At 43.8% G+C, this 27,986-nt stretch overlaps 2 protein-coding genes across 5 annotated transcripts in view; one reads left to right on the top strand and one right to left on the bottom strand.

Moving 5' to 3' along the window:
* LOC117531688 (formin-1-like) overlaps positions 1 to 22,925 on the top strand; it is an 85,176-nt gene extending 62,251 nt beyond the window's left edge. For 3 of the 4 annotated variants that reach the window (XM_034194791.1, XM_034194790.1, XM_034194792.1), the window contains 7 exons: positions 111 to 170; positions 275 to 395; positions 5,932 to 6,024; positions 14,008 to 14,059; positions 18,347 to 18,496; positions 18,713 to 18,794; positions 18,880 to 22,925. In XM_034194791.1, the coding sequence (XP_034050682.1) occupies positions 111 to 170; positions 275 to 395; positions 5,932 to 6,024; positions 14,008 to 14,059; positions 18,347 to 18,496; positions 18,713 to 18,794; positions 18,880 to 18,924 (603 nt within the window). In that variant the 3' untranslated portion in view covers positions 18,925 to 22,925. The remainder of the gene's footprint in view (positions 1 to 110; positions 171 to 274; positions 396 to 5,931; positions 6,025 to 14,007; positions 14,060 to 18,346; positions 18,497 to 18,712; positions 18,795 to 18,879) is intronic. The other variant, XR_004566701.1, reaches the window with a different exon arrangement.
* Positions 22,926 to 24,928: 2,003 nt separating this feature from the next.
* LOC117532186 (gremlin-1-like) lies at positions 24,929 to 26,469 on the bottom strand. Its single transcript, XM_034195485.1, has 2 exons — positions 26,337 to 26,469; positions 24,929 to 26,011 (listed from the first exon to the last, which is right to left on the bottom strand). Exon 2 carries the CDS (start codon positions 26,008 to 26,010, stop codon positions 25,462 to 25,464), a length of 549 nt encoding a protein of 182 aa, XP_034051376.1. The 5' UTR covers position 26,011; positions 26,337 to 26,469; the 3' UTR covers positions 24,929 to 25,461.
* Between the last annotated feature and the right edge of the window lie 1,517 nt (positions 26,470 to 27,986).

Raw genomic sequence — 27,986 nt, 5'->3', positions numbered from 1 at the left:
ACTTGGTGGTGGAACAAAGATGTCCAGAATATTTTAATAATAATAATATATGTAGAATATTCTAATAATGTGCTGGTTGTCGGCAGTTTGTAATTGTGTTTCTTCACCAGGATAATCACATGAGTCTGGTGGATTATGTGGTTTTATACTACCTACGTAACGTAGACAAGGTAACCTGCTGTCCGTCAAACTGAGACGATCTGTCCCTCGTACCACGCCTCTTATCTCACACGCTGTGTCTCTGTTTGTTTGTTTGTTTGTTGCGCTGGTGCAGCACGCAGGTACAGATAAGAGCGTGTTTCCGCTGCCGGAGCCTCAGGATTTCTTCCAGGCTGGCCAGGTCAAATTTGATGACCTCATAAAGGACTCCAGGAAACTGAAGCGAGATTTGGCAGGTAGGATTTATTCTGTTGCAGAACCACACCCACTTTCATCATGAGTCACTGTGCCATTGGACATTCTGGCAGTTTGTGGGCGGGTTCAAAATTTCAGTCAGCCTGAAGCGTTTTTTCAGGGTTTCCAGGCATTGTGGTGTATCTTCAAAGATGTATGTGTTTATTTACTGGAACCGTTTTTCCAGAACATACAACTGGCCTCACATTCACCTATTCAAACAGACACACACACCGATGTGAGGCTGCTGCCATACAAGGCTCTCACTACAAACCGGGAGCAACTTGTGGATTAAAGACCTTGCCCAAGGGCCCTTAGTGATTTTCCCGGTCTGGCTGGGTTTTGAACCAAGGATCCTCTGGTCTGAAGCCCAACCACTAGACCATCACCTCCCCTTAAAATTAAGAGCGCCACAACCCATTTTTCTTCTACAGCCCACCCAAAACTTTAATCACAATTCTGATTGACACGAGACTAACAACGTAATAACACGCAATTTCAACGTCATCACTTTAATTTATAGAAATATTTTGAGTAATTTTAAATTTTATTACAAAATAAAAATGTTTTACACCTGCAGTGTCATCACAGCCCACTTGGGGGGCCACAGCCCACACTTTGAGAATCATAGTAAACAGTGCATCTTAATGATTTTGTCAAAGTAACATAGTTTTAGTGTCAGGAAAAGTGTAGCAATGACACACAGAGGGTGTTTGATTAAGATACTCCATTTTCCATCTTGTAGATTTTTTTAGTGGGCGTGGTCTGATGGTAGAGCCTGACAAATCAGCCGTGTGTGTGTGCTGTTTGTACTGACCAGGTGTTGGCAGGTCGGTACCGAACTGTTAATCACTGCTGCTCCACAAACAGTCGAGTCGCTTTAACTTTGATCACGTGATGTCACAGATGTTAACGATGCTTCAGTGTTTCTGTAATGATCTGACAGCAAAAATAAATGAAATTCATATGATAAAACTTTGATAAAACTATTAGGTAAAAACACTTGCTCTTAGCACCACAGGTGCCAGGCCACTTGGTAACCTCGCCAGCCACATTTAGCAACCCGGACGTTAAAGGCGACGCCACCCCATGCCCTCAGTGCCTGTGGTTATTTAAATCAACCAATAATACAACATATGAAAGCAATTAGATAAACACTGCAGCGCCCCCTTCCTTTGTTAGATTGCCGTTAAAACGCTATCTAACCAGAGGCAAAAACACAGAGCCCTGCCTCCAGCCCGCACCATTTTATTAGGACGAATGGATGACCTGAAGACAGTAAATGTACAGGTCCAGGGTCCTGTCCCGAGGCTCTGTGTTTGCTGAGCTCCACCATCTTTATCCTCTTCAGCGGTCATGAGTAAATATTTCTGCCTGGTTATAATAAACCAGGTGAAAGAAAGCGACTGGTCTTAATTAGAAAGCCAACACGCACTCTGAGAATCAAATGCTGAATCATGAGGAATCGTGAGTAAGGCCGCGGCGCGCGTGCACCCCACCTGATCCTGATCTCCCCGGCCTGAGGTTAAAGGTCAAAAACCTGGCGCTAAACCACTCCTCAGGAATGTAAGTGTCCAAACGTGTTTGCAGCGGTTGTTGAGGTTAATAAAAAGATGCACTGTAGACCAGAAACTGCTGTGCCTGGCTCATCGGTCACAGGTTTGAAACCAGTCCCATTTATTGTTATACTTTCAGGTTCATAAGTATTTGGACATCGCCGACTTTCTGCTTTAATTCAAGGGGTTCTGCAAAATATCTTTTAGGAATTCCACACAGAAAATAAGGTGTGAAATTTCAGCTGCTGGGAATCGAACCTAGATCTGATTCGTTTTCAGCTGCTGTTGCACTGTGTACAGTTTCTCCGATCTCAACCACAGAAGCCCGTAACGCCTTCTTCTGAGTTGTTTGAGTGTCTCGTTGGCTTCCCTCACTCAGTTTTTGAGCGCTTCTCCTCTGGACAGATTTTCCACACAGTACCACACCGGTAGTGTTTCCTAATGATGGATGGAAATGAAGTCTAGGAAAATGTTCATGTGTTCATCTCCTGATTTGTGTGAAGAAAACTGTTGGGAAAAATGAACAGTAATCCTCATTTAGTTTGTCCAAAATACTTATGGGTTCTGCCAAATGAAGTGTCTGTAATTAATGAGTCATTAATGTGATATTTTTGTTGAACTGCTTGTATTAAAGCTGAAAGTCGACACGATCACAACATCTGGATGGTAGGGATTTACCTCCACACCATCCAAATACTTATGGACCAGGCCGCGTTGACTGCTGGTGGGAAGTCTTTCTTTCTTTATGCTTTTCAGAGACGTGTCAGAGTTATCATAAGGAGCCCGTAAACCTGTTTGAAACGGGTTTTTCTGAGATCCACTTTCACATAAAACCTCCTGAAACAGCTTGTAAAGCGGCGCGGACAGAGCGCTCGGAGACGCTCCCGAACCAAACGGCCTCAAATAAAACCCAGCAGTCAGAGCTTATTTGCTGCTGAGGGGGGTTTAGTGTTTCACAGCGGCCTGGTGGTGGTTAAGCGTCCGTCAGCGCGGCGAATCAGACGCTGTCCTGTTTTTAAACAGCCTTTAATGTCGGCTTCAGGCTCGGCCTTTAGCCTGATGGCCGGTTTACGGCGCGGCTGTGCGTTGGGTCGGCGCGCTGTCATCGCTCCTCCTCACGCCAAACACGCTGATACGTTTTCTCATACTTATTGATATTTTCCCCGGAGGGGGCGGGGCTTCCTGTGCATCTTTTTCATGCACTTTCTGCAGCGTTCAGCCTTCATTCTTTGCAGATGGCCCGTTTCCACCCGCTTCTCTCTGCGGCCGTTTCTGTCTGGACCACATTGTTGTTTTGAACGCATTTTTAATGTAACGGCTGCTTTTGAGTCGTACAAACAGGATATTTTGGTTGTCATGTTTGCGCGGTTGCTGATTTTCACAGGCCATTAGTTTGATCGCCGTGTTCACGAGCCATGACTCCACAAAAACATGCTGGATGGCGTGTTTCCTCCTCTCTGGCTAATCAGTGAAAGCTGCGGCGGTTTGGAGCGAGTTGCAGGTGCACATGTCAGACGCCAGAACCCTAAACGCTCTTGTTGTGTTGCAGAACTATTTAAGTGAGCGCTCATGAGCAAGTAAATGTTTTTATGGAAGATCTTAATGACTCTCAGGCTGCAGGAATGTTCCAGAGTTCCTCCAACAGGCGTCTGCGCGCATCATAACGCCGCCGTACGCCGAGAGGAAATGAGAAGGTTTTGGCTGGAACCGGTTCAGTCACGGCTGTTTCCTCTGGTGTGATTTGGGTTGTTTGGCGCCGTGAACAAACCCGTCCACAAACAGCAAACAGACCTGTGAAAGTCAGAGGAAAAACAGAAAACTGGCGCTCGATTTGCTTCCGTGTCAAACACTCCATTCTAGAAGCATCTCATTACAAAACTTTATCATCATCCACAAACCGTCACAAAACCTCCACCTTGGTCCACTGACTGGTGACAGGTCACATTATTAGCTCAGTTCGTTTGGCGCGTCTCTCATTTGCAGCAAGGCCAAACAAACAAACGGCTCGGCTTCAGGCTCCCGCGTGCTTCTGGTTAACTTGAGCCTGGAATTCTTCTTCTCTAACAGTCTTCATGTTTTTCTCGACCACAACACTGCGATCAATGCAGCAACAGATAAAAGTCTCTCCAGTCAAGCTTGTAAGGCCTTCAGAGTTATCTTGGTGGCTTCCCTCACTCTGTTGATGAGGATGGCCTGCTCAACTGTATCAAAAATTTTCTTTAAAAAAAAAAATTAATTAATGAATTGAACTACAAGAAAATGTTTTTGGTTCCATCAGTAGGATTTAGATTAGTTTAGACTAGATTAGAGAGAACTTTATTAATCCCTTGGGAAGGCGTATCAAAAGTAAAAGACAATTTGCAAAATGTAAATACAGATATAAATACCAGAAATACTGCTCGCTACTGGTTTACTGGCTACTACTGTTCCTCTCCTTCCTGTCCCCTGTCTTCCTGTTACTCCTCCTCCCCCTGAGTGAGATTTGACTAAAGACATCCGGCTGTGAAACTGATGATCTCGTTGTGTTATTTCACATCCATTATGTTGCGATTTTTAATTAATTTAGATCATGTGGTATAAAGTAGGAAGACTGTAGCTCAGCAGCGGAGTGGGCGGGTCTTCACCCAAAGGGTCAGGGCATCACCTCCCAGTTACTCACACCTGTCTGTTGAAGTGTCCTTGAGCAAAACACTGTCCTCCACTTTGTTCCATTCTGGTTAATCTGCATCTGTGAGAAAAAACTCACAAACCACAGATTATTGTGGTGCGACGCGCAATCATCTGTAAAAAAAAATGATTACGCAACAACATGTAAAAGGTCAAAGGTTAGAGTGCATTTCATAGATACTTGAAGTTAAATCTTCTATTACCTGTCATGAAATATACTTTATTTTGAGATTAATCACCACTGTTCTTCACATTTATCATGCATGTTTTATAAATAATAGAGCTCTTGGCAAAATTCTATTGTACCTGCATTAATTTAAATGTCCACCAGGTGGACATGTTCCATTTCAAGAAACTCAGGGTGCAACAGTGACCATTCTGTTGCTTATAGTAGTAGATTATTTGTCTGATTTCACTTAAGCTGGTGTGACGTTGGGTGGCACTGGCACGGTGACTTACTGGTTAGCACTGTTGCCTCACAGCAAGAAGGTTGAGGGATCACTTCCCACCTGGTCTGTTCTGTGTGGCGTTTGCATGTTCTCCCTGTGTTTGTGTAGGTTCCCTCCAGGTGCTTCAGCTTCCTCCAACTTCCAAAGACATGCAGGTGAACTGGTGACTCTAAATTATTGTAGGTGAATGTGGTTGTCTGTCTGTATGTGTCCCTGCTGCAGACTGGCGACCTGTCCAGTTTGAACCTCACCTCTTGCCCTGTGAATGCTGGGATAGACTCCAGCTCCCCTTGATTGGAGGAAGTGGATATAGAAAATGAATGGTGTGACATCATCTGGCCTGTGTGAAGCAGAGCCGTGTTTTGACTGGTGTGTGTGTGTGTGTGTGTGTGTGTGTGTGTGTGTGTGTGTGTGTGTGTGTGTGTGTGTGTGTGTGTGTGTGTGTGTGTGTGTGTGTGAGAGAGAGAGAGAGAGAGAGAGAGAACAAGATAACTCTAAAACTGCTGGACAGATTTGCTTCAGACTTGGTGGGACTATTACTTGGATTGATATCTAGAGATGATTAGATCTTGAAGTAGTTAGGTCAAAGGTCAATGTCAGTGTCAATGTGGTCCAAAGAACACCTTTTTGTATATCTCAACCAAGAAGCCTAGATTCATGGTGGAAAGCATACATTGATCTGCAAAGCATTTGTGATTGATTGGTGTGTTTGACTTCATCATAAAGTCACACAGTGTCAAAAACAGCAGGCAGGTGTTTATTTACTTGTAAATTTATATTGTGGCTTGTAGAACATCCAGGGTCTGAATCAGCTTTCTGACACTTTTTGTTTCATTTGTGTTGAATTTTCTTTTTTCTCCTTGCAGCCTGTCTGAAGGACATGGAGAAGGTTTGTTGTGACTCCTCTGAGGAGCATCTTCAGCCCTTCAAGGAGAAGATGGAGCAGTTTGTCTCTGCTGGTGAGTGACGACATCATTCAGAGATGTCGCCATAGCAGCAGCTTCACATATCCTGTTGATGCTGTTTCATTAGTGAGAACTGTTTAAGTTCTGACATGTTTTTGAATAATCTTTCTTTTTTTTATAATTCCATTGAGTTTTGTGGATTTTAGCTGAAAACCATTTTAAAACCTGAACATCAAAAAATAAGTCTTAAAAATCCACATACGAATCTCAGTCAACACCAAAAATCATTCATTTATTCAGAATAAGATCGATGATCCTGTTTGATTGTTTGACTAAACCCACAAACAAATGAACGGCAGTGATCACATTAGCCGCCAGAGTTCTCTTGGTGGATCCTGATCCCGGATCCTGTAGTCAGTGAGTCTCGTGTAAGCCTCTGCAGTTTTACCATCATGAAAATGAATTTTCAGATTTACAGCGCTCGTGTTTTCCTCTCGTCTCTGAAACGTGGAGGATATAATTAAATTTTCTGCCGTGTCAGGCGGCTGGGCTCAGCCTCGTCAGCTGGCTGCGTATTCATTCTCGCTGAGCGAGGCGGCGTGAGGACGGGGTTCTCCGGGCCTGCAGGAGGATCACGTTGCTCCTAACAGCGTTCTCAGCCATAAAGCTGGCAGGACGCCCCCCGTCTGCAGCCTTGTAAAGGCTGGCCGGCTTCAGCAGAGACCACCAAGATGGCAACAGAGTCTTCCAAAACCAGTCCGATCCTCTGACCCGTTTCTGATCCAGATTCTGTTTCTGTCCTACAGTCTTCATATCCAGATGTGGAGATGCTGCTGTCACATACCGCTAAACGTTTGAGACCACGTTTAATGGCTTCATTTAATAAAAACAGAACGCAGACCCTTGTCCCCATCATGCCGTGATAGCACCCCACACACACACACACACATACACACTGCTGGACCTGGATCTTGGCAGCTTCAGTATCATCAGCCATAATGGATTGTTGAAAAGATTCTGGGATCCAGGTTTGGACTGAGTCATGTTAAATCATTTTCAGTCAGTTGCTAGCGGTTTAGAGTTCCTCTGGAACTTTGGGCTGATAGGTGGCCCTGATGAGTTGTGAGCTAAAGTTTGGACTCTATCCAGATTTGAAATGGATCTGCATCCTGAAACCCGACGGGTTTGTGACACATCTTTAATTCCTGTTGAGCTCTCTGTCCTCTCATCCTGTTTGCTAATGTCGGGTTGTTTGTTTGTGGTGTGTTTTGGACCTCAGTGGGCTGTGTTTGACCACGTCACAGCCACCAACGTACTTGTGACACTGAGAGTTCACAGTGAAGAACCTTTGCTGAAAGTTCAAATCCATCCAGTCTGGGTCTGTATTTTTAATGATGATCTATCGTACAGGGGAAAGATGCTGTGCTGCGACCTGATGATCAAATCAAATCAAATCAATTTCATTTATATAGCGCCAAATCACAACAAACAGTTGCCCCAAGGTGCTTCATATTGCAAGGCAAAGCCATACAATAATTACAGAAAACCCCAACTGTCAAAACGACCCCCTGTGAGCAAGCACTTGGCGACAGTGGGAAGGAAAAACTCCCTTTTAACAGGAAGAAACCTCCAGCAGAACCAGGCTCAGGGAGAGGCAGTCTTCTGCTGGGACTGGTTGGGGCTGAGGGAGAGAACCAGGAAAAAGACATGCTGTGGAGGGGAGCAGAGATCAATCACTAATGATTAAATGCAGAGTGGTGCATACAGAGCAAAAAGAGAAAGAAACACTCAGTGCATCATGGGAACCCCCCAGCAGTCTAAGTCTATAGCAGCATAACTAAGGGACGGTTCAGGGTCACCTGATCCAGCCCTAACTATAAGCTTTAGCAAAAAGGAAAGTTTTAAGCCTAATCTTAAAAGTAGAGAGGGTGTCTGTCTCCCTGATCTGAATTGGGAGCTGGTTCCAGAGGAGAGGAGCCTGAAAGCTGAAGGCTCTGCCTCCCATTCTACTCTTACAAACCCTAGGAACTACAAGTAAGCCTGCAGTCTGAGAGCGAAGCGCTCTATTGGGGTGATATGGTACTATGAGGTCCCTAAGATAAGATAGGACCTGATTATTCAAAACCTTATAAGTAAGAAGAAGAATTTTAAATTCTTTTCTAGAATTAACAGGAAGCCAATGAAGAGAGGCCATTATGGGTGAGATATGCTCTCTCCTTCTAGTCCCTGTCAGTACTCTAGCTGCAGCATTTTGAATTAACTGAAGGCTTTTCAGGGAACTTTTAGGACAACCTGATAACACTGAATTGCAATAGTCCAGCCTAGAAGAAATAAATGCATGAATTAGTTTTTCAGCATCACTCTGAGACAAGACCTTTCTAATTTTAGAGATATTGCGCAAATGCAAAAAGGCAGTCCTACATATTTGTTTAATATGCGCATTGAATGACATATCCTGATCAAAAATGACTCCAAGATTTCTCACAGTATTACTAGAGGTCAGGGTAATGCCATCCAGAGTAAGGATCTGGTTAGACACCATGTTTATAAGATTTGTGGGGCCAAGTACAATAACTTCAGTTTTATCTGAGTTTAAAAGCAGGAAATTAGAGGTCATCCAAGTCTTTATGTCTGTAAGACAATCCTGCAGTTTAGCTAATTGGTGTGTGTCCTCTGGCTTCATGGATAGATAAAGCTGAGTATCATCTGCGTAACAATGAAAATTTAAGCAATGCTGTCTAATAATACTGCCTAAGGGAAGCATGTATAAAGTGAATAAAATTGGTCCTAGCACAGAACCTTGTGGAACTCCATAATTAACCTTAGTGTGTGAAGAAGATTCCCCATTTACATGAACAAATTGTAATCTATTAGATAAATATGATTCAAACCACCGCAGCGCAGTGCCTTTAATACCTATGGCATGCTCTAATCTCTGTAATAAAATTTTATGGTCAACAGTATCAAAAGCAGCACTGAGGTCTAACAGAACAAGCACAGAGATGAGTCCACTGTCTGAGGCCATAAGAAGATCATTTGTAACCTTCACTAATGCTGTTTCTGTACTATGATGAATTCTAAACCCTGACTGAAACTCTTCAAATAGACCATTCCTCTGCAGATGATCAGTTAGCTGTTTTACAACTACCCTTTCAAGAATTTTTGAGAGAAAAGGAAGGTTGGAGATTGGCCTATAATTAGCTAAGATAGCTGGGTCAAGTGATGGCTTTTTAAGTACTGGTTTAATTACTGCCACCTTAAAAGCCTGTGGTACATAGCCAACTAATAAAGACAGATTGATCATATTTAAGATCGAAGCATTAATTAATGGTAGGGCTTCCTTGAGCAGCCTGGTAGGAATGGGGTCTAATAGACATGTTGATTTGGAGGAAGAACAGATCAATCTGAGAGAAAGAGTCTAACCAAATACCGGCATCACTGAAAAGCAGTCAAAGAGAACGATATGTCTTTGGGATGGTTATGAGTAATTTTTTCTCTAATAGTTAAAATTTTATTAGCAAAGAAAGTCATGAAGTCATTACTAGTTAAAGTTAAAGGAATACTCGGCTCAATAGAGCTCTGACTCTTTGTCAGCCTGGCTACAGTGCTGAAAAGAAACCTGGGGTTGTTCTTATTTTCTTCAATTAGTGATGAGTAGTAAGATGTCCTAGCTTTACGGAGGGCTTTTTTATAGAGCAACAGACTCTTTTTCCAGGCTAAGTGGAGATCTAAATTAGTGAGACGCCATTTCCTCTCCAACTTACGGGTTATCTGCTTTAAGCTGCGAGTTTGTGAGTTATACCACGGAGTCAGGCACTTCTGATTTAAGGCTCTCTTTTTCAGAGGAGCTACAGCATCCAAAGTTGTCCTCAATGAGGATATAAAACTATTGACGAGATAATCTATCTCACTCACAGAGTTTAGTAGCTACTCTGCCCTGTGTTGGTATATGGCATTGGAGAACATAAAGGAATCATATCCTTAAACCTAGTTACAGCGCTTTCTGAAAGACTTCTAGTGTAATGAAACTTATTCCCCACTGCTGGGTAGTCCATCAGAGTAAATGTAAATGTTATTAAGAAATGATCAGACAGAAGGGGGTTTTCAGGGAATACTGTTAAGTCTTCAATTTCCATACCATAAGTCAGAACAAGATCTAAGGTATGATTAAAGTGGTGGGTGGACTCATTTACATTTTGAGCAAAGCCAATCGAGTCTAACAATAAATTAAATGCAGTGTTGAGGCTGTCATTCTCAGCATCTGTGTGGATGTTAAAATCGCCCACTATAATTATCTTATCTGAGCTAAGCACTAAGTCAGACAAAAGGTCCGAAAATTCACAGAGAAACTCACAGTAACGACCAGGAGGACGATAGATAACAACAAATAAAACTGTTTTTTGGGACTTCCAATTTGGATGGACAAGACTAAGAGACAAGCTTTCAAATGAATTAAAGCTCTGTCTGGGTTTTTGATTAATTAATAAGCTGGAGTGGAAGATTGCTGCTAATCCTCCGCCTCGGGCCGTGCTACGAGCGTTCTGGCAGTTAGTGTGACTCGGGGGTGTTGACTCATTTAAACTAACATATTCATCCTGCTGTAACCAGGTTTCTGTAAGGCAGAATAAATCAATATGTTGATCAATTATTATATCATTTACTAACAGGGACTTAGAAGAGAGAGATCTAATGTTTAATAGACCACATTTAACTGTTTTAGTCTGTGGTGCAGTTGAAGGTGCTATATTATTTTTTCTTTTTTAATTTTTATGCTTAAATAGATTTTTACTGGTTGTTGGTGGTCTGGGAGCAGGTACCGTCTCTACGGGGATGGGGTAATGAGGGGATGGCAGGGGGAGAGAAGCTGCAGAGAGGTGTGTAAGACTACAACTCTGCTTCCTGGCCTCAACCCTGGATAGTCACGGTTTGGAGGATTTAAGAAAATTGGCCAGATTTCTAGAAATGAGAGCTGCTCCATCCAAAGTGGGAAAGATGCCGTCTCTCCTAACAAGACCAGGTTTTCCCCAGAAGCTTTCCCAATTATCTATGAAGCCCACCTCATTTTTTGGACACCACTCAGACAGCCAGTAATTCAGGGAGAACATGCGGCTAAACATGTCACTCCTGGTCCGATTGGGGAGGGGCCCAGAGAAAACTACAGAGTCCGACATTGTTTTTGCAAAGTTACACACCGATTCAATGTTAATTTTAGTGACCTCCGATTGGCGTAACCGGGTGTCATTACTGCCGACGTGAATTACAATCTTACCAAATTTACGCTTAGCCTTAGCCAGCAGTTTCAAATTTCCTTCAATGTCACCTGCTCTGGCCCCTGGAAGACAATTGACTATGATTGCTGGTGTCGCTAACTTCACATTTCTCAATATAGAGTCGCCAATAACCAGAGTTTGATCCTCGGCGGGTGTGTCGCCGAGTGGGGAAAAACGGTTAGATATGTGAACGGGTTGGCGGTGTACACAGGGCTTCTGTTTAGGACTACGCTTCCTCCTCACAGTCACCCAGTCGGCCTGCTTTCCTGGCTGCTTGGGATCTGCCGGGAGGGAACTAACGGCGGCTAAGCTACCTTGGTCCGCACCGACTACAGGGGCCTGGCTAGCTGTAGAATTTTTCCACGGTGCGGCCCAGCCTGGCCTCCAAAGCTACGAATAAGCTACACTTATTACAAGTACCATTACTGCTAAAGGTAATGCAGTTTAGTTGTGATGACATCACAACTAAACTAGACTCTGTTCTGGGAGCATTCGCTGGTTCTGAGTGTCACCTCATCAACCACAGTGTGGAACTGCTGCAGGTCCTGGATGGCATGGATGGGGACAAGACAACCTATATTGAGTTTCAGTCAAGACCAAGACATTAATAAAAACAAGTTTCAGTCAAAACGGAGTCTTCAGAAGAGTTGAGCCTGACTTACAAAACTTACATTCTGCACGATGCTGCTTTTTGAAATTCGTGCTGCAAAGCAGTTTTTGTGATTGATAAAACCAGATTTACTGACATTGCATTTTTCAGTCATTCTTGCTGCTCAGTGGGACCAATGGATTCAACAGAATGTTGCACAGTGGGTTCTCCTCCAAAATATAGCACCAGTCAACACATTGTAAATTAATTTATTACCTTTATCATTTTAATTAATGCATGTACTTATTCCAGCACTTACACCGAGTCAAGATCGAGTAGAATTGCTTTTAATTCCGAGATGAGACCCAGTAAGTGAAAAGTGATCTCGAAACCAATACTGGGCTACTGGGCAGTACTGCAACACTCCTGCATGGAATTTAGTCTTGATCCAGGACCATCACAAACTCAGAAACAAGACTGAAACAAGGTCCGCATCATAACTGGTTCCTGAAGTTGCAGTGAACAGATGGATGTGACCAGGAGTTTGTAGGCTCCATAAAAGGAGAAGCCCTGGAGGTCTTTGTGATGTCATAAGGCAATAACATTATAGAAAAAGATCAGAGGAAGCCCATCTTGCGGTGTTGGAGGTGAAATGTGAAAACTGCTGAGGCTGAACTGCATCACCACCAAAATTTAATCTCACATTGTCGCCACAAAATTCTCATGAAATATGTTCAACACTCGATGCTGTCCTGCCTTCACACAGATCGCCTCCCCACAACTCCCCCCAAAAACGTTTGTTTTCCTTTGATTTTTCTTATTGTATGTGAATATCGGTTGACACCTGGTCTGCTTACATTTGGTCCTTTAAAATTGGCGGGTCGTGGCTGAATTGTGTCTTAATTTCTGCTGCATTTCACTGATTTGGATGTAATTGGAAGCAAATAAAATCTTTGAACTCTAATGTCCTCTGACACATTCCACTATATGTGGACCAATCTTCTCTTTACATCTTCCACATTTAAGAATGTGAGAACAACAGTCCAAAAAAAAAAAAAAAAACCAGTCGCAGTGTCCATGATCTTCCTCAAGTAAGCTGAGTGTTTCCATGACGACGGGGTTGTGCATTCCTCGGCGTGGGACGGTCCCCGCGGTTATCTGGCCGTTGGGTAAATCAGCGGTTTGTAAAAGTGTGTCAGAGTTTTAAAGACCTAATTTATTGTTGCGCTCAGTGTGCACGTCTCGTAACTTTCTCGTTAGCCACTACTGGTTTCATGTTTACACACAGAGGCTTCGCACTCTCTCTTTTCCCATCAGCCTCCAGTGCCACCTCTGTTCAGTCCCAGCACAGGGGTCCCTCAGGCGCCAGCCTGACCCCCACTGAGACTAACACCATTGGTCACAACCCCTCCTCCTTGATCTCTCCGTGACGACCCCCCCTTCATTAGGTTCACCCACCCCCCTCTAATATGTACAAATAAAAGTAAAATGGGCTGATGGTTGGAGGCTTAAGCTCACCTTCTCCCAAAAGACCCCCAAACCTGCCTTTGAACAGTTTTTGGAGACTTCCCCCTCTTAAATCTTCAAGTAGGAAAGGTCCCCCATCATTGTAAAAAGGATGAATCTGGAAAAATGCAATAAATCTGAGATCACAGGCGCACTCTGGCCCAAGATAAATTCTTGCACCTCTGCTTCGCCCGCCGCACACATCTGCCTTGCATTTAGGCACTTTTACATGGCAGGAATCCACAGGAGCCTCCAGTTCCCGAGACCGTGTCCTCACAGGCTCGCTTCACCGCTTCAGCTACCAGCACGCACACACTGACATTCAAACAGACCGCCGTGGCCACGGGAATGTCAGGCGTCACATTGCTAACCTCACACATTCAGCCAAAACCACAGTCAGTGAGCACAGCGCCCCCCGCTGGCCTGCGCTGTCTGTGCCTGTAAAATCCTTTGGACGATTAACTGTTGCAGAATGTACGAAAATAAATATTTGACCTTTGACCTTACCATCAAATATTGCAGCTTCAATATGCTGCTAATTATCATTCGTCTGTTTGATAAGAGCGCCTAAAAGAAAACAAGTTTCCATGAAAAACTCATAATTATGTCACATTTCTTACTTTAAAACGCTTAAATGTGTCCAAATGTCTTTTTTTTTTTTCTTCTTCACAGCTCAGAAGGAGCACAGTGCAGAAGAAGAACGACTCAGCGCCGCTCAGAAAAGGTAAACGAACACCTTAAAGTACTCGAGCTGTTTTTTATTTTATCCTTCAGTAATTCAACATTTACGCTGCTTAATCTCAAAGTGACACACAAGTATCCCCTCGTTCAGTGGAACACAAATCGATCATCACTTTTACAGCACAGTGACACGTGACAAGTCAGGGGCGGGGCTAATAACAGAACGCGTCATGTCTCCGCCACTGAGAGCGCAAACCAAACCCAGAATATTCTGTCATGCAAACCGCTTCAGACCTTCATGTGGAAGAAAAAAGAGAAATTTGCAGACAGATTTGGATCAACACCAACATGGAATCCAGTTTGACAATCTGGATTCATTTGTGAAAAACCTGTCAGTCATTTATATCTGTTATAGACAGTTAACAAGTACAATTTAGCACAGATCGTGAGTAGGGTCTGGATCTGCATCAGGATTTGCTATCATGGAGTAATGTTGTTAATTGGCAGAGGTATGCACTTTAATTAACTCTAATTAATTGAGCTGGATGTGAGGCATCACTGTAACATGCTTTAAACATCTGCTAGTTGGGAAACAGCTGAAGAAATGCAGTCCTCCTCCTCCTCCTCCTTCTAATTAATTCTGAGAAATTCAGCAATAAAAGAAACAATAAGCACGGCGCTAAAGCACAGTCTTGTTATGGCGTGATTAGCAGCCGCAGTAATGGGTTTCTACATGTGATGTGCAGTTTTCCTGTGTTTCGTCCTGTGCACTTCCTGTCGTTCTTATCAGTGGCGTTTCGTGCAGAAGACTTGCAGGAGTTTTTTCTGATTTATAGGCGCGAGACGCACTGGCAGCCTGCTGCTCATGTTCCCGTGACATCATATCTGGAACATTTCATATTGGAAAAAGATGGCGGCGCAGACAACGCAAACAGATTATTTTTGCCGTGTTTGGATAGAGAGCAGAGTTGTTTGCTTTAAGTCGTAACTGTCGCACTTCCAGAATAAATCATGAATGCATATAAAGGAGAACGTGAAAAATGCGAAGTGGAGAAAACAAACTCTAAACAGTCTGGACGGTGATTGCTTTGGACGCTCCTATAACTCATCTCCGGGTCTGTTTGATGTTTCTGTTTGGAAGAATCACTCTCACTGACTCACATCGTCACCATGGCAACTCAGCCTCGCCTCTCATGGCTGGACCGGACATGTGTCGGCCTTTAGCCGTTGCAGGCGTTGAACTTGGACAGGAATATTGATCAAAAGGGCCCCACAGCTGACAGTGTTTTGCCTTTAATGAAGTTTTCCTTTAATTTTGTCTGAGGGGGGAGTGGGGAGGAGTGGGGTGGTGAAATGGAGCTCGGTACACGGGGGGGGGGGGGGGGGTGTTCCCCACAGAGCCACCTTGTAAAAATGACACGGTGTTGATGAATACGGGTGTCAGCGGGGCCCACCAGGCCCTGGGTGGGCCTCACATCTGCATTGGGTGAACAATCCACAAACACGCCGGCATTACAGATCACGTCAACAACGGACAGTGCAGTCAGCGAGTTTAGACGCTGTCCAACCCAAAGATCGTTACCGAGCTAAAACCTAGACATGTTTTTTTTTTCTTTGTCAGAATTCAGGGGGATAAAAATAACATGAAAAGAAACCATGAGACACAAATAAAAGCAGGAATTCAGAGAAAAGTGTCTCTTATGACATCATATAGACAGGGAATCCTGAGCTGCTACATAGCCCTGACCTGTAGGTGGTGCTAGTGAGCTTGTTTGAACAGTGATGTGCACATTCAGCAGTAATTTGTGCAATTTGCAGGATGAAATCTTCAGTCAGGACAGAGATCACTGATGAGCTGCAGGAAGTCTGAACATGCTGCTGTTTGTAGGGGGAGGCGGAGCTATGGTGGACTCCAGATGCACAATGCATGATGGGAAAAGGACACTGGCACAACAGCCAGTGTGAAAAATAGCAGCAAGCAACATGTTCCAAAACGAAAAGAAGCCAGACATGATTTACCCTAACGAGGAGCCAATGGTGAACAGTGCAGCGATCAGTGGAGGGCGTGTACAGGAGTGGACATCCCACTGTGTCTTGATGAAGTGGTTATTATAGAGCTGAGAGACATGCAGGACATTTGATGTCCAGGAACAGGGTTCCTTGTCTCTGATGGAAGAAGGCACTCAACTTTCGAGCAGGTCGCTTCCTGGTGCGTCACACCAACACTCCACCTGAATGCACCTCGTTTTAAGACCAACACATACACGTTATACTCGCTGCTTACACTAGGGGGCGCTAACTGTGAAAATAACTGGTGCATTGATTCGACACAAGGAACAACACTTGCACTGTGCCAGGTGAAAAATCAAGCACTCTGACCCGAACCAGGTGTTAACTTTATTCATGTTTTTGGTCTCTCTAGAGTCTCGTCTCTTTGTTGTGACTTTGTGTCAAATGAAAACATTCTGAGGGAGCATCAGCTTTACTTCAGCATTTTGTCCATGTGGTGTGTTTCTCTGGACATGATTCAGCACACATGTGTCTCAGTAATTTGGACCCCAGAGACTGCAGAATGCCAAGGACACACCCACATTTCACCACGATTGGTCAAGGACATGCTAACTTTACACCTGGTCAAGGGCACGCCCCTATTTCACATGGTCAAAGACACGTCCATATTTCACCTGGTCAAGGACACGCCCCCATTTCACCTGGTCAAGGACATGTCCATGTTTCACCTGGTCAGAGACATGCCCCCATTTCACCTGGTCAAAGACACGCCCCCATTTCACCTGGTCAAAGACACGTTCATATTTCACCTGGTCAAAGACATGCCCCCATTTCACCTGGTCAAAGACACGTCCATATTTCACCTGGTCAAGGACATGTCCATGTTTCACCTGGTCAAAGACATGTCCCCGTTTCACCTGGTCAAAGACACGCCCCCATTTCACCTGGTCAAAGACATGTCCCCATTTCACCTGGTCAAAGACACGCCCACTTTTCACCTGGCTGCAGCAGATGGATGGTTAATTTGGAGAGGAGAATTTGAGGATGGGTAGGTTGTCTTCCTGCGTGGTTCCCATCCAGGACCCAGGGCGGTTCTGTAGTGTGGTGGATGCAGCGGTGCACACCATCAGTGCACGACCCCTGACCTGACCTGTGTTTGATTTTTTTTAAAGCATTACTCTCAGTTTTTACTTGCAGCATGTTTAAACACACGTTTGTGTGTTAGGGTGTTCTTGTTCTCTCTTTTTTCCAGAGAGAGTGATGATACTCTTTCCGCAGCATGCACTCTTAATTTGTTCATGTTTGGGTTCCACTGCGGTTTTCTGGTTCTGTCACAGTTCCGGCCCATTAAGCTCCCTCCTCCTGCAGATTTCGTTTGGCGCAGCGTCTCCTTCCATGCTCACCAGCGTTGACGTCCTTCATTCCCGATTGTGGTGCAGAAGTGTGTTTTTCCCTGGAGAAGGAATGTTGGCTCGCTGTACCTCTCGTGGCCGCTCTGTGCTTTCCGTCGATGAGGAATGCCGGCGGCGTGTGCTGCCCTCGTCCGTCTCACGGCAGTGCCGTCACAGCGTGAGTCAGACGCGTGCAGACGTAATAACTGCGTGGTTTTTCACGGGTTAAATTCTTGATTTTGTTTATACCTTGTGCGAGCTTCTGCATCTGTTTTCACTGAGGCGGTGTGTGTGTGTGTTTACGTGCTGCACATGCTCTGCAGATTTGTGCATGCTCTGGCGGGACGACCTGGGGTCAGGCTGACCAAGAAGACACCGTGAAACAAAGCTCAGGCTCGGCATCCTTGGCGTGGACGGTGATCTACAGCTCTCTGGGCTTAAGTGATGAAATGACGCCACTCCAGAAGCTGGCGCTCTGCAGGCGTCTTGTCCAAACGCCATTGAGTGCCTGGAGGTCGGGTCGAGGGTGGTGTCTGTGGGACAGGGAGCATCTCTTGAATCATGGCCTCCTTTTATCAGCGCTTTGACAGGCGTGGACAGAAAATGACTTTCATGTTTGGAATGCAGAGTTCATGTTTATGATGCTCCGCGCTGCGGCCAAGCCTGAACGCCGGCGCGGCCCCGAACACTCGCTGAGATGTCTCACATGTTTTTATCATCATTAACTTTTTAATCAGCTCAAAACACTTTGTTCCATCAACTCATTTAAAACATCTGAAATATTTTCTAAGCAGCCGGAAAAAGAATTTTCTGTACGTGTGATGTCATGGAGCTTCTGTACACAGGCTTCTCCTCTGGACACCAGATTCTGTCTGTCTGTCCTGACTGTCTGTCTGATTTATTTTTAAAGTCTTCTGGTGTCTCTGAAGCTTCCAGGAGACTGTGAACTACTTTGGTGTGAAACCAAAGACTGGCGAGAAGGAAGTGTCTCCGAACTACGTCTTCATGCTCTGGTACGAGTTCTGCAATGACTTCAAAGCGGCTTGGAACCGACAAAGCAAGAACATCTCCAAGCAGAAGTGAGTCTGGTTCTGGAAAAGGTCACAGAAACTGTACAACAGATATCATTTGTGCAGCTTTTGTGATGTCATAAGGACAGAAGGGTAAAAATGGAGATGGATCATTATCTTGTTTTTTTTTAATGATCAGAGTTGGTGTTGTAGTAAATGTTCTGAGGTTGGGAACTGAACACTGAGGGTTCGAATCCTCTCTGTCTTTTTTTTTTACATCAATAGGATGAAGGAAGCTCAAGAAAACATTAAGAAGATCACAGCAGAGAAACGAGTCGAGACCAAGAAGGTCAACGCCAACAGTCTGGTGAGAACTGATCCACAGTCCACATGCAGCAGAGTGAGACCTCGTCTTCTTGTGCTTGACTTTGTTTCTTTGTCTGTGGAAACAGAAAGAGCGTCTTCGTCAGAAGGAAGCCAGCGTGCCGTCCAGCTGAAACCGTCAGTCAGAGGACGTGGGGGTGGACCCTGGTCCTTCCCACCTATCATCCAGGAAATGTACAGACCCAAACTGCCCCCAATGCCAGATCTGTGTCCTTGTGCTCCTCCTCCACCCGGCATCCTCAAAAGGAGGCATCAGAGACGAGCTGCAGCGAGAACTCACGACACACCCGGCGTGATGAGAGTCCTAAGGGTCAAAGGTCAACTTCATTCATCCAGGACAGCGTGACCTGTGAGTGCAGAGCCCACGAAAGATTGTACTGGGTCAGTGAGACTCACAACATCCACACTGCTGATCCACAGGAGCTCAGAGTCTCCAGGAGCTCAGAGTCCAGTTCCTCCTGCAGAGCTCCTGGAGTCGACCGCAAGCACTTCACTGAAATCTAAACTCAGACCCGTGCTAGGTTTGCACCGCTTAGAGTGCAAAACTGCTCCAAGGGTCAACAATCTGTCAGATTCAGATCTCCATCCGGGTCCACTGTCCTGCAGAAAACAACATGAGCCAAATAAAGTAGATTTAAGTGGATAAATTGATCTATTTCTCTGCTCATTTCCAGACAAACTATCTTCAGAAAAGATAATTCAGCAATTGATTTATTAATAATAAATACATACATTTATAACAGGGGACAAGCACGTTGTGATAAAGGCCGGCACAGCGAGAATCCAGTATTTGGATTAATGTGGATCCAGACCATGTTTATAGACTGTCTGTGGGGCTGCAAACATATGATCAAATATTTATCACATGATGAGATTTAACTTTTTTAAAGATCAAAAACGATTCCACGACAGGATTATTGCCGAATGTTGTATTTTCACCACGTTTTTGTTCATCAGTCTTGCTAACGTTGAAGTAGACAAATAAAGATAAACGTTGACTACAGATACCCTGTCATTACACCATGAAGATAAAGAGATTTATTATACAAGCTTATAAATGTTTACCAAAACTGTGCTAATGCTAACACTTAGTGATGGTTTTTAGCAGGCGGAGCATTCACATTATGGTGCAGAAGCTCTGCACTCTGTTTACTGCTCCAAACCTGTGGATGGCGCTCCTCACATGTGCCTAAACGGTTCATAACTTCCATGTGAAGATGTTTGAAGTTAAATATTCCCAGACGCGCTCCTGTCTGTGTACATAGAAACAAAAAAGATTATTATATGAACTGAAAAATCTCATTTTAGGCTCCTGTGACATATGTCACTGACATCCATATCTGATCCAAGACACGCCCACTGGGCTGGGCCACACTCTGTGACACGCCCATACAGTCCAAGTCTTCCTCCAGCAGCTCCTCCTCCTTTTATGTAGGGGTGTGGCCAGCAGCAGGAGTAGAATGATTCTGTTTGTCTGTGGAGTTTTTCTGTCTGTCAAACCGTCTGTGAGCTGAACAGCAGCTTTAAAAACAGGCCAGATGTTAAATACGTACATTTAAAGCTAAAGTTCGTCCCATCGGCTGCAGTCTGAAGAATGTTGCTGCTCTTTTTAGCATGTTTGTATGCACAAACTGATTTTTGTGTTGTTTTGTCCAAAAAGTCAATCTGGGACATTTTTTAGTGAAGACAGAACCAAGGAAAAAAAAAAAAAAAAAATTCTTTTTCTTCATCTGATACATCAAATAAACTCAGAGCTGTGTGACCACATTTTGTCCACAGACTGAAGCATCGGTGGGTTAGTTCCTGAATCCTCGTGTGTGTCAGTGGCCTTGAGCGAGACACCGACCTCAAATTGCTCCCAAAACCTGATTCCAGTCTGAGAGGACGGGCGTAATAAAAAAGGCAAAAATATAACTGGGGGAAAAAATGTTCTTCCCTGACCGGTTCAAAGACAGGAAGCACTTGTTCCTTCAAGAGGAACAGGTAAGAACACGCTACCGGTGGGTAGAGGCAGGTCTTGAAGGGGTGGGGGGGGACCTGAAATCACAGGTGGTTCTAAGGGGGAGTCAGAGCTCTGAAATCACAGGTGGCTCCAGAGGCGGGGGGAGCTCTGAAATCACAGGCGACTCTAGAAGGGGGCCAGAGCTCTGAAATCACAGGTGGCTCCAGAGGGGGAGCAGAGCTCCGAAATCACAGGCGGCTCTAGAAAAGGGTGGGGGAGCAGAGCCTTGAAATCACATATGGCTCTAGAAGGAGGGCCAGACTCCTGAAATTACAGGTGGCTCCAGAGAGGGGAGCAGAGCTCTGAAATCACAGGTGGCTCTAGAAGGGGGCTAGAGCTCTGAAATCACATGCGGCTCTAGAAAAGGGTGGGGGAGCAGAGCCTTGAAATCACATGTGGCTCTAGAAGGAGGGCCAGACTCCTGAAATCACATGTGGCTCCACAAAGGTGGGGTGGGATGAGGGGCAGAGCCCTGAAATCACAGGTGGTTCTAAGGGGGAGCCAGATCCCTGAAATCACAGGCGGCTCTAGAAGGGGGCCAGAGCTCTGAAATCACAGGTGGCTCCAGAGGAGGGGGAGGAGCTCTGAAATCACAGGCGGCTCTAGAAAAGGGTGGGGGAGCAGAGCCTTGAAATCACATGTGGCTCTAGAAGAAGGGCCAGACTCAGGCAGCTCTAGAAGGGGGCCAGAGCTTTGAAATCACATGTGGCTTTAGAAAAGGGTGGGGGAGTCTTGAAATCACAGGTGGCTCCACAAAGGTGGGGTGGGATGAGGGGCAGAGCCCTGAAATCACAGGTGGTTCTAAGGGGGAGCCAGAGCCCTGAAATCACAGGTGGCTCTAGAAGGGAGCCAGTGCTCTGAAATCACAGGTGGCTCCAGAGGAGGAGGAGGAGCTCTGAAATCACAGGTGGCTCCAGAGGGGGGAGCAGAGCTCTGAAATCACAGGCGGCTCTAGAAGGGGGCCAGAGCTTTGAAATCACACGTTGCTCTGGAAAAGGGTGGGGGAGCAGAGCTTTGAAATCATAGGTGGCGCTAGAAGGGGGCCAGAGCTCTGAAATCACATGCAGCTCTAGAAAAGGGTGGGGGAGCAGAGCTTTGAAATCAAATGTGGCTCTAGAAGGCGGGCCTTCTGGGGTGGGATGGGGGGAGAGCCCTGAAATCACAGGTGGCTCGAGATGTTGGGTTCCAGAGCCCTGAATTCTGATTTATCTGCTCCAAACTCTAAAATCTTCTGCTTCAGTATTTTTTCTTCCAGGCACGCATTAAACATTATTACTTTTCCACATACATTGACAAAATGTGGATCACAAGAAGATGAGACTGGACAACATAGTTTATCAGTGTCTTCATGTAATATGATGCTTTGCATGAAGACACACCCCCTGAATGGAAAACTCACTGTTATGTTAGAGTTTATTCTTCTGTCTCGAGTCACTAAGATCTTTCACTCTGACTTTTTGGAAAATAAAAGTTGGCGGTTTTGCACCTGAATGTTAACCCTCCTGCATCTTTTTTAGATGTTTTGCACATTTTTACACCCTCTTCCTATGCAACATGATTTCCTTATTATGAGATATTTTACTTTCTCATGTAGTTTATTTTTAAGTTAATTGAAGGGGTTTTTTGGGGGGGGGGGGGGGTTTTGCATAAAAAGATAGAAAATTACTCTGAAGTGTCTATTTATGTATGGAAAGATTTATTTTATTCTAAAAAAAGAAAAAATGTTCCTGCTAATCTGTTTTGTTTTGTTTTTACACTGAGTTTTAGTTTTTGCTGAAATATCTATTTTCGCACATAGATGTCTGGTGTTTGGGTAAGATGGGACGTTTGCATGGAAGAAATATCTTTCTGCTTTGTCTATTTTTGGATTGTTGGGATGTAACCATTAAAGAAATGCGACTTATTTTACCTCAGATGGAATTACTGAAGTACAAAAGTTAAACTGCACATTAAAAGTTTCTCACAGCTGCAGTTTATTTTGTATAAAACTGAACTTTGACCTGCATTGTTTATTTCATAAACGGTTTGTGATCATAGCGCCACCTACAGTAGCTCTCATGCAGGTGTTCTTCTGGAATTGTTTTAAATTTCAACAATAAACTGGATGCTGAACTGAACATGAGTCTGGATAGTTTTTTTATGATGATGATTCATAAACAAAGGATTTGGTTTATGAGTCACGTTCAGTCTGATCCCCTGTTAAAATATTGGAGGTAAAAACCCTTCACATTCTTTATGAGTTCCTCAGAAGATTTTACTCATCTTCTAAAGATTGTTTGACACATTTGTGTGTGTGTGTGTGTGTGTGTGTGTGTGTGTGTGTGTGTGTGTGTGTGTGTGTGTGTGTGTGTGTGTGTGTGTGTGTGTGTGTGTGTGTGTGTGTGTGTGTGTGTGTGTGTGTGTGTGTGTGTGTTAGAAAAACTCTCATCTTTAGGAGTTTTTAAACAATAACTTTCCATGAAACTATGTGCTACTCTGAATGAATTCTGACTGATTTTCTGAGATTTTAGGGGGAAATTACATAACTGAAGAGCTGAATTATGACACAGAAGTTTTAAGAATGAAAAGATGGATGATTAGCATTTTCATTTATTTGAGGTTTCAAAATATCAAAAGTGGAACATCAGGAATCTTAGTTTCCTTTTTAAAAATGTACATTTATTTTACTAATGAAATATGCATTTGTTTTTTTTTCTTTAAAAAAAACTAAAAGCCAATAAATAACCTGTATTAAGTTTCAAACCTTCATCCCATTGTTAGTATTTGTTAATTTTGTAAGTCTTTACAGTATTTCTTAGTCTGTGCTTGTTTTTGTATTTGTTCATCTTTGTGAGTTAATCTTTATTTGTTAATATTTGTTATATTTTAGGTTTTGCAATTTTTGCTCTTTGCATTTGTTATTCTCTTGTTTTACTTGGTTTAGTTAATGTTTATTTGTTGTGTTTGGGCTCAGATCATCTTAACTTTAAAAATCATTTGAGAACTGGAACCCAGATTTTAGAACGATGACATTAATGAGGTTTATGGGGTTTTTATTTAGAATGTTTGGTGTTATTTTGTGGAAATACATGAATATTTATCTTTTTTTTTTATTTATAATACAATTAAAACATGTTTTTTCTTTCTTATTTTTGCAAGACAGACACAAATCAACAGATGTGATTGAACATCATTTTACCTATTTTGTTTGTGAGACACTGAAAAGAATTTGAATTATGACAGGTGAAACATTCTATTTATTTTAAGTGGGCCTTTCTATTTCTGTTGGATGTTTGCTGCTGTTGTGTGGAAACTGGGGGAGATTTTAGTTCTCATATATTTTACAAGAACTATGTGTTTTCAATGATAACTAACTTCAATTTTAACTTTTTTAACTAAATTAAAATGACGTCATTTTAGTGAGTGAAATTTATTCATTTATAAAATAAATGACAAACGTGAATGAGCATTTATCAAATGCCACCTTATAAAATTTAAATGCCAAACGATCTTATATGAAATAAAGAACATTATTTCAACATTTTTAAAGAAATCACAATCACTTTTTGACTTTAACTTTGACCATCAAACAGGATCCAATAAACTGATTTAAATTCTGATCTGAGCTGGAGACCCGTGATGACGTTACAAACCAATATTAACTCGAATACCTAATAATCTGATAATTGCATCAATATTTATTTTAAAATTGTAATCGCAATCTATCAGACGCCTCAGACTTTTAAAAGCTTTTAGTCAAACCAAATGTTTTCTCAAACTGCTCAAGTTTAAAACTAGTTTGAAAGATTTTTTTAATGAATGACAGGTGAAGATCATGCAGAACTGTTTTGGTTTGCAGAAAGAGCACTACTTTAAATCACCATTCTTCAGGTATTCTACAAGCGAAGAAGGGTGTGTAAAATGTTCGCTTAAATGTTGGATTACTCGATTAGTGACTAAATTAATCCATTTTATAGACCCAATATTTTATATTTGAATATATTTGCAAAGCACATGACCAGATCAATATTTTTTGTGGTGGTGGTGGGGGGTGCGCTTCCTATTATTCCAAAAACCATTTTACCACATGATAAACGATTCAAACGATTTCATATCTGAAAATAAAACGCACAATATGTCAATATGCGTTTATTTTATGATTTCATGGATAAGTTAATCCAAGCAAACAATTCGGTTACATTTCACATATATTTTATGCCCAACAAACCGCCGCTGTACACGACCTAAAGTGTCATAATTCTACAAATAACCCAACATAACTTCTTCAAAATTCACAGACATCATTTTGAAGCAGAGACACGCACAGAGGAGGTTCGGGTCTTTGTCGTTCCCGGATTTACACGATTCTTCGAGCCGCTGACAAACCACCGCTCATCCGTTAAATTCCACACAGTGGAAATATTCAGTCCACCAAACACAAAAAAGCAGAAAATGTGTCCCCGATGTTCTCTGTCTCCGTGACTCTGAAGTAAAATCGGGTCACGCAGTCACCGCGGTGATGAAGCCGTGCGTAAAAACGTGCCAGGTCCCCGCGCAGCCTCTGTCAAACTGCACAGAAGCCGAACTTTCGGCGCAGTTGCACGTTCACGCTTTGCGCACGAGGCCAATGCACCGAGTGGGACGCGTCCTTTCGGACACGCGCTAGTTCTCAGTCCAGCTCAATGGAGATACAGCGGCACTGTTTGACGCGCTGGATCCGTTTCTTCTTGGTGGGCGGCTGCTGGTCCGGACAGCGCAGGGTGTACGTCATGGTGGTGAACCGTTTGGGTTTGCAGAACGAGCACGATTGGAAGGCGCCCTCCTCCCTGCGCACGTGCCGCGGGATGTAGAAGGAGTTGCACTGTCCGTAGCAGAAGCGGTTGATGATGGTTCGGCTGACGCAGCCCTCCTCGTGGATGGTCTGTTTGAGCGGCTGCGTCTTGCACCAGTCCCGCTTCAGGTACTGGCGCTCCGTCACGTGGAGAGCCTCTTGGCTGGACTCCAGCACCTCCTCAGCCGGGGTGGACGCACCGGTCCTCCGGCGGGACCCGGAACCCGCATGCGGAGGCTGCGGCTGCTGCTCCGATTGGTTTGGGTTGTTTTTGTCAGGATGAGGAATGGCGCCCTGTGAAGCTCGGTTCCTTTTTGAATCCGCGGGAGGGGAGAGCAGCCCGATGATGAGAACCAGACCGCAGAGGAGCCGCGTCCAGTTGGCCATCCTTTGGGAGAGAGAAGAAAACAATTCATCACCTTCACCGCTTTACGCACAGCTGGCACAGCTTTTACGCTGCGTAAAAACGCACGAACGGTTCTTTGTGTTTTTTCCAAGAAGAGGAGGAAAAACAACCCGATCACCCCAGTCTGAACGTTTGAGCCAAACATGAGATTTGTTCCCACAAACAGCAGATTTACGCACGAGCGAATAAAATAACTGTCAAGTTGTGCGCGCGTGCGTGTCAATGGACAGCAGATATGCACTCTTAGGTTTCCATAAAAACACGTGGATATTTATGGGCTTTACGCTCGCGGTTCCGGTTCGCTCACCTGTTCGATCCTGCGGTGGTCCGGTCCAGTCTGGTCGGTAGCCGGTGCTGCTGCCTGCTCACTGACGGACTGTGGATGAGTGCACGCGAACTCTTCCACTTACGGGGAGGGAGGAGGGATGTCTGCCTGCTGAGATGTGCACGGCTCTTCTCTGCACGTTATTGGCTCAACATGACGCGCACAGAATCCAGACTATCCACCCCCTCTGAGGACTGGCGCAAAGAGTGCGCAAAGACGCGCGCAGGAGAAAACAAAACAAAACAAAACAAACAAACAAACAAAAAACACGTTATCCAGACAAACCACGTTCTGCATTAAGTCAAAGGATGGACAGATGGAAAAATAACGTATTTTTTCCGTAACAATTTAATACAAAATCAAAGTAAAAACAATAATATTTTAATTTGTGAATCTATTTTTTAGCATTTGTGTATTTTATTGGATTAATCAAAGAAAAATCCATTAAAATTCACTGATGATAGCACATTAAAGCGAAATAAAACACTTATTTCCAGCGTGGTTCTGGTGAATGAGAAAAATGATGTTTGGCAACTATAAATTTAAATTTTGTTGTTTCTCAGGTGAACATAAACAAAGACGTCAATAATTATTATTAAAGATGTCCTGTAAACAAACTGTAATGAAATTAAGCATAAATAATAATTAAATTAATTCTATAAAAGTGTAGCTGATGTAACGTGTCATTTTTAAATAAACGAGCACGTGTTCTGACCGTAGAAGTAGACCAATTTTTGACCAATCAGCTTCTTTTCTTTTCTTGACCAATCGTGACATTCACGTGAGTTTGCTAGCTAAACATTTGTATATATAGAAAATAAGCGTCAGACAACTGTTGTTACCCAGAGAAAGAATTTAGCTAATGAGCGCTAAAATGCTAATGTTCTGGTTCATGTAGTTAGCTATACGCTCATGCTAACTTTTGACAAGTGAAGAATGAAGGTAAGTCTGGTTTTATTTTAATGTTTTGGTGAACCTTGTAGCTGTTAGCCCCAGCTGTAAGTTTTCTGTGTAGCATTTTGGTTGCCCATTAAATGGGCTGCATTTATATAGCGCTTTTCTATCTGCATCAGATGCTTAAAGCGCTGCCATGCAAGGGGAAACTATAGGGACCTTAGTGATTTTCCAGTCAGGCTGGGATTTTAACCGAGGATCATCTGGTCTTAAGCCCATCACCTTAATTGCACATTGTACATCCATCCATCCATTTTCTTCTGATTTAAAGCTGCCCAGACCTCCCGATCCACACACACCTCCTCCAGCTCCCCCGGGGGAACCCTGAGGCCTTCCCAAGCCAGCTGAGAGATCAATCAATCAATCAATTTTTTTATATAGCACCAAATCACAACAAACAGTTGCCCCAAGGCGCTTTATATTGTAAGGCAAGGCCATACAATAATTATGTAAAACCCCAACGGTCAAAACAACCCCCTGTGAGCAAGCACTTGGCTACAGTGGAAAGGAAAAACTCCCTTTTAACAGGAAGAAACCTCCAGCAGAACCAGGCTCAGGGAGGGGCAGTCTTCTGCTGGGACTGGTTGGGGCTGAGGGAGAGAACCAGGAAAAAGACATGCTGTGGAGGGGAGCAGAGATCGATCACTAATGATTAATGCAGAGTGGTGCATACAGAGC

The sequence above is a fragment of the Thalassophryne amazonica genome, chromosome 19 (genome assembly GCF_902500255.1).
Source record: "Thalassophryne amazonica chromosome 19, fThaAma1.1, whole genome shotgun sequence".
In the NCBI taxonomy this organism is placed as follows: Eukaryota; Metazoa; Chordata; class Actinopteri; order Batrachoidiformes; family Batrachoididae; genus Thalassophryne; species Thalassophryne amazonica.
This window is presented reverse-complemented; position numbering and strand designations above follow the sequence as displayed.